This window comes from Sinocyclocheilus anshuiensis, unplaced genomic scaffold, assembly GCF_001515605.1.
Source record: "Sinocyclocheilus anshuiensis isolate Anshui unplaced genomic scaffold, SAMN03320099.WGS_v1.1 scaffold13, whole genome shotgun sequence".
Taxonomy (NCBI): domain Eukaryota; kingdom Metazoa; phylum Chordata; class Actinopteri; order Cypriniformes; family Cyprinidae; genus Sinocyclocheilus; species Sinocyclocheilus anshuiensis.
The window spans coordinates 1,744,929-1,752,064 of record NW_015538026.1 but is presented as its reverse complement, the minus strand read 5'-3'; the positions used below and the strand labels follow the sequence as shown (position 1 = coordinate 1,752,064).

Genomic DNA, 7,136 nt, shown 5'->3' with positions numbered 1-7,136 from the left:
TCTATCAATAAAATCACCCCTCTACATAAATACCATGAAAATGCCATACAGAACAGCGTTGCTGTTGTCAATTAAAATTACTTAAAATCATTTTTGGTAATTGAAATAAAGCTGAAATAAAATAAAATATAAATATTCGAAGAAAAAAAAAACAAAAGAAAAATGTAGTCTTTTGCAACTAACTGAAATAAGTTTAAGTACTAAAATGAGTAAACCTAAAATAAAAAAAAATTAAAGCCATATACAAATATAAAAAAAAACTAAGTAAAACTAAGTAATATTAACATAAAAAACTGAAAATATAAAAATGAGAACACATTCAAAATATAAAACTATAATAGTATATAAATAAAAATAACACTGATACGGACATTGTTTTATATTTTGAAATACCTTAAGAGCAGGGGTTCCCAACCACATTCCTGCATGAGACCCCCCGAACACTGCATGTTTTCCATGTCTCCTTAATCAAACACACCCGATTCAGATAATCATTTCATTAGTAGAGACTCCAAGACCTGAAATGGGTGTGTCAGACAAAGGAGAGATGCATAATGTGCAGTGTTGAGGGGGTTCCTGGAACGTGGTTGGGAACCACTGCCTTAGAGTATCATGTAAATCAATCAGTGCAAGTACCATATACCACATGCTAGTGGTTTTAGGGGCAAAAGCAGTTGAAGACAATTGCCAAATACCTCCACAATATTTTCTGTGCTTATTATTCTCAAAGGTTTTTTTTCTATTTGCTCATGACCCTTTCTCTCTCTCTTTCGTGATTTCTCATACACTGTAAAAAATGTACTGTAAAATTTACAGTAACTTACTGGCAATTTTGGTTGCCAGTAAGACAAGACAAGAGTACTGTAAATCAATAATTACAATTGTACTGTAAAAATACAGCACACTGCTGTATATATATGCTGTAAAATTATGTTGTTTTTTTACAGCTATCCCTGTAAGATTACAGTAGCAATGTTTACAAATGTGAGTGAAATTACAAGAGCAACTGTGAACTTGTACTGCTATACATACATTTTACATTAAATTAGTTGTGCATTTGTTGTGAAATTCAGTTCACTAAATTAACTAGTTGAGATTTTTCACTGCTGTGATAGTGTGTAAACCTACTTTTTCCTGTAATTTTCAGTAGTCTTTTTTGTCAATTTAATATGTAATGTGAACAATAAAACCTTCAAAATAACAGGTTCTCATAAATGTAACAATTTATTGTACAATAATGTTCATTTAACAGGTACACCATTTTCCAAAACATATTTGGAGACACAAAAATGGAGATTGCACATTAAACCAAAGGCTTTAGCCTTGGAGAAAAAACAAAACAAAAAAAAAAACATCCCTACAGTGGGACTGAACTTCATTCATAAACTCAAAGTTTAAATAAACACAAAAGAAAGGGTCTGAACTGTGCCTACCTTTAAATTGCCAAATCCATGAAGGGGCAAGACATTGCATGTACAATAACTATTCCATTGGAACACTTTTTTTTAATTATTATTATTTTTTTTTAAATGGCATTCAAAGTCCATTAGCTTCCGCAGCAGTGTGCATACATGTGGGTTCATTACTTTCATTTTCTTGTCTCTCTTTCCAGCAACTTTTGATCCAGTTTCCGGGTTAATGCCCACAATTCCTCTGTGAAAAAAAATACACAACATCAGATTAAAAAAAACAAAACAAAAAACAGCATATACTCAAAGAATATAATTAATTTAAGTGTCATTTTAAATCACATTTTCCTTATTTCATTTATTGAACAGTTAGGGCCAAAGAAAATATTTCCAATAGTTTCACTGACCAAGTTAATTGTATTTTGAAAAGAAATTGATTTTGATGGCTGTGACATGTTGCAAAAAGGTGAGACAAATAATTTGTTTTATTTTATTAAAACTTTTCCAAAAAACATCTAATCCTGATAAGCCATCCAAACCTGTAAACCTAAAAAAAGTAATGGAAACTTGGATGTCTACAATAAATATTCAGTAAGAGTTTATGCTCTGACATACCTCTGAATAAATTCGAGGGTGCATGCAGCTTCATCCTGATAAGCAAGGTTTAAGTTGTAATAGGTCGCAAACAATGCTGCCAGGCCCTCAACAAATGCCTCTGAACATGGGCCAAAGACAACTTCACTTTCGACTGACAACATCCACTTGCTTGGGGTCATGGATTCACCTGTAAAAGAAATACAGAAGGACATAGACTAACAAGTGTTGTAAAAGCATGGTTTATGGGTAGTTCATGTTAACTAATAAGACACTGATACTATGATACTATAAACTAAAAGATAATGAAGACCATGGTTACTAATGAGAGAGAGTGGTTCAGAGACAATAACAAATGGAAGGAATATAGGAGTGAGAATAGAACTGTGAAGTAGAATACATGAACAGAGGTGGCAAAAATATAAATATAATAGAAATAGAAAGCAAAGAACAGTGTGTATAATAGAGACAAAATAAGACATTACCTTGAAAGATCAGTGCGGGTGAATCCGGTAATCCATTTCTTTCCATGTCGGCTGCAGTTGCTGCTACCTAAAAAATAAATAAAAATATTTTGCATTACCATTTAAACTTTAAGACATTAAAAATCAAAATGATATTACTTACATCAGCTTCAATTAGAAGGGATTCTGTTCTCTCTTTAAAATGGGCCATTAAGAGTTGCAGGATGCACAGGACCAGAGAATTTCCCTCTTGATACTTTGACAGAACAGCATGCGCCTCACGGTTTGTTGGCCTTTCTTGAAAAAATCTTAGAATCCTCTTCCCTTTCCCTTCAATGCTCTCCATGACTCTTTGGAGCAGTGTGATGCCAGTAAGCAAATGAAAATGTAAAAAAATACCCTTAAGACAAAACAGGTAAGGCCATGAGTTCTTTAGTTCAGACAGTGGCGGAGGTGGAGTGGCGTTTATATCACGGCGTTGACGGTAATATGTGAGCTCCATCATCTTGTGAAGTTCTCCTCTAATGGCGCCAGACATTCCTTCAGTAGAATGAAGCAGTACCATTTGCTTGCGCTTCTCTTCTAGAGTGTCATCATTTTCTCCTGCAGGAAGCTCCTCTGGCTGCCAACTGACACAACCATATTGATCAGCTGGCCTTCTTGATCTTTGACTTGGGGTTCTGCACGATGACCGTAGTCGTTCTTTTCTCCGACAAGCTAATGTGTTGTTTCTGTTTACATGTTCAACACGGGTTTTAGCTTGCAAGAGCAAAGAGGCATAGCCACTACCTATTTTTGTTCCATCAGCCAGAACATCAGCAAAGCGGTCCGGGTACTGTTTAACAATGTTCTGCACTACAGTCCGACACTGTGCCTATGATGGGTTGACTTCATGTTTTCACATATTATCTACTAACATCCTTACTAGCTGCCTTCGATCAGCTGGTGATGGTCTTTTTTTATTTGCAATGGCCAATTTAATTCCAGAAGGCATGACTTCCCAAGGCACCTTAAATGTTTGAGCCCAGGAACAAGATGCTGAAGAGCAAGCAGAACTAGATGGTGTAGAACTGGAAGAACTCTCTGATCCTGGGCTTGATGCATCAGAAAGAACTTGTAGTTTTCGACATTGGATAGGCCTGAGGTATTCCATGAGGTCGCCGCCTTTCACATAATTTAGGTCAGCTTTTGTTTCAACACCAATAGCAGTAAGCCCATGGATCAATTTTTGAAGGGTTTCATCAGAGAGACCAAGTAACGAAGTGCAGGTGGCGAGTTTTATCTCCTCTAAACTGGACATACCTTAAATACAGTGGTGTAACACAATCACAGACAAGCCACATGTTCAGTAACACAAAGTAGCAGTAAAGCATGTGCACAGCAATTTCCAATGTACTTTCTAATGAACAACTAAAGTACTAATATATGTATACATGATCTCCTGTAGCATTTACTGCATAATCATGTTCCCAGAATATATAGGAAAATGCAAAAACATTCTTCCTTTAAAAACATGCACAGTATATTATGGTAGAAACTACTGTAAAATTTACAGCAATTATTTAGCATGTTCCCACAATTCATAGCAAAATACAGTAATGCTGTAAATTTCAAAATACAGTGGTCTATTGTAAATATTTACTGTAAAAATTACAGCAATTCTTTACAGTGTATAAATGAACAAATCAGTGAAGAATATATACAATGATTGTGTCAGAGAGACAGAGAAATCCATTCAGCAAAATATGAAACAGTTTTGGAAAACAGGATACTTATTGTTTTATATGTTACACATACCAGACCAGCAGCAGGATGCTGTATACGTGCTCTATTTAGAGCTAGGGCTGTATCATGTTCTCAAAGACATAAAGCGCTCAATCAAACCACTGACCATCTAACAGAGCACACACAAAATCAGAGCCAGACTGCACCCGGGAGTGTATTTGGTGGATAAGAGTGGGTAATTAAAGGTCATTTTAGTAAATCATAATAAAATAATGCATGCATAATTGCACACTGAGAGAGAGAAAATAATTTCACTACTAAGAAAGTAATTTAACTGTTTCCTTACAATTCTATGTGGCGTGAAATGTCTGCCAACACCCACACACACACTTCATATAACACATTCCACAACACTATATCGAATTATGGTGCAATAACACATACTCATGCCCATAAGATTCAAGCCTCTTCAAAAACTCACATCAACTGCTCCGCACATTTTTTTTTTTGGTCAATTTCAAAACCTGAGCTTCCTATGGAAGCAACATTTTAAGGCATCATAGGCGCACTCCTGACATGTTTTAGCCAAATTCTTGTGTCCGTGTATCCATGTATCCCCCTGTGTTTCTGTGGTGAATTCAGAATCCAAAATGGCAATTTAGAGAAATTACTGTTGATAAATAAACTTAGAAACTTTTTTATATAAATAAATAAATAAATAAACTTTATTCAAAATACCAAGAAAAATAGCCATATTCTAAGGCAAAATCCTAGAATGCATTTTCATGCTTAGTGACAAAATAAATAAACAAAATCGAAGCCAAGATATGGATGAGGTGACAAACATAACAAATATGCTTCATTCATTAAAAAAAAAGTAAAAATTAGTTGTGTAATTAAAAATTGTCTAACATACCCAATATTTGTGTGTGCAACATATTTCTGCTTATTACAGTGTTGTTAGCTTAGCTACATGCTAAAACTAAAGTTTCAATAAAAGTGCAGATCTTTTCTTCTGCACTGTGATGTACCAAAGTGTAACGGATTATCGAAAAAGATAAACGTAGTACGAGGACTTGGTTCTACACATCAGTTGTTGTTTTGATTTTGAGATGGTACTCAAAACTGAAGGCAGACTTTAAACTAAATTGTAAACTGAAGAGTGTTTTAAATCAGTCATTTAAGAGGTTTCATGAAGGTTAAGATGCTGCCTTAGAAGGCAGCAGTCTATGTGAGTAGTAGGCAGTGAGGCAGCACACTAGGTATTGAAACAGAGCTTTTGTGTAATTGCTGGAGCCTTTGTGGTTAAGTGTAGATTTATGTTGGTTTGGTTTGGGGCTTGGCAGCTCGCTTTCACCACAGTCAATCAGTCACACACATACACACACACACACTCACAGTGGGACATGAACACATGGTGGGCACATGCACTTGAAAGAATAGCATTTCAGCTCAATTCATCTTGATGATGGGGAAACAGAGAGAGAGCGGAAGAGGGCAAAGGGACAGATGACATTGTTAAATGAAAGGTTTCATTTCCATGTAATTATTACTCGTCCTGTGTGACTGCACTGGAGCCTTGCTGAGGCTGAACTGTGAATTATAGAGTGAGCGTGTGTATGCAAGTGTTGTAATTCAGTCTGGCATGAGTTTATCTCTGTGGTTTCCTTACATGGGGTGCCCCATTAGTCTGACCCCTCCAATCACAATATAGCCCGGTACAATTATTTGGTTCTGGGGGGTGGGTCAACAGCACAGCCATTGTCACGGTGACAGGATGACTGATGTTATCGTGACATTACACAAAGAACAGAAGTGCATTCTGGGAGAGGCACCTGCAATGACAGTGCAGCACATTCCACAGCCATCCTGTCTCCAATCTCGTTCACACACATCACTCACTCGAGTAAAACCAACCTGAAAAATGAACAGAGTTTCATATAAACACATTAGGGAGCATTCCATCATACCGTACCCCTTTACCGCTTCACATCTGTCTCTCTCGCTCTCTCTCTCTCTCTCACACTCTCACACACACACACACACACACACACACACACACACACACACAAGGTTTCAGTGATAAACCACTCTTACTTATTTTTTCTTTTACTCTCATCTCTTTTGAAAAGCATCTTTATGGACATTACTGTTAAGGAACATAAATATATTCATTTCCAAAAAAATCAGATTAAAAATAAATGGTTATTACAGTGTCAGTCCTTAGTTACATGTTAACATTAAAGTTGAGATGAAACAGAAGTAGTGACAGATCTTTTCTGCAGCACTTTGATGTAACCAAAGTGTAACAGATTATTTAAAAAAGAAAAATGTAGGGCAAGGACTTGGTTCTTCAAATCGGTTGTTGATTTGAATTCAAATGGTACTCAAAAAAGAAAGCAGATGAACACAAGCTTGCTGGGATTTAAGTGGACTAAATGATTGGGAAAGTCCCTGCATATGTTACCAGAAACAAGTCTGACATTTTCTCTGGAAACATATAACAAAATATGTGATATAAATAAAATATATATACACAAACAAAGAAAAACAAGTAGAATAGAAAGCTAGAGTTTTTTTTTTTTTTTTTTTTTTAAAAAAAAAAAAAAAAAAAAAAAAAAAAAAAAAAAAAAAAAAAAAAAAAAAAAAAAAAAAAAACATTTAATAAAAATAAAGAAAATGTGTAACTAAATCATTTTAAGTAAAAAAAAAAAAAACGAATGATGATAAAGTATTGTTATAAAATGCATGTTCCAACACATTAACTTATTTAATTTAAATATTATTTATCAGATGAAAATCAGTGTTTTTAAAGGGGTCATATGATGTTGCTAAAAAGAACATTATTTTATGTATTTGCTGTAATGAAATGAGTTTATGCGGTTTAAGGTTAAAAAAACACATTATTTTCCACATACTGTACATTATTGTTTCTCCTCTATGC

The 7,136-nt window shown here is 34.9% G+C and overlaps 1 protein-coding gene across 1 annotated transcript; it reads right to left on the bottom strand.

The window, feature by feature from the left end:
• Positions 1-1,232: 1,232 nt before the first annotated feature.
• LOC107679627 (uncharacterized) lies at positions 1,233-3,556 on the bottom strand. Its single transcript, XM_016475242.1, has 4 exons — positions 2,631-3,556; positions 2,489-2,555; positions 2,025-2,193; positions 1,233-1,653 (listed from the first exon to the last, which is right to left on the bottom strand). The coding sequence occupies exons 1-4, from the start codon at positions 3,030-3,032 to the stop codon at positions 1,506-1,508; spliced, it is 786 nt and encodes a 261-aa protein (XP_016330728.1). The 5' UTR covers positions 3,033-3,556; the 3' UTR covers positions 1,233-1,505.
• Between the last annotated feature and the right edge of the window lie 3,580 nt (positions 3,557-7,136).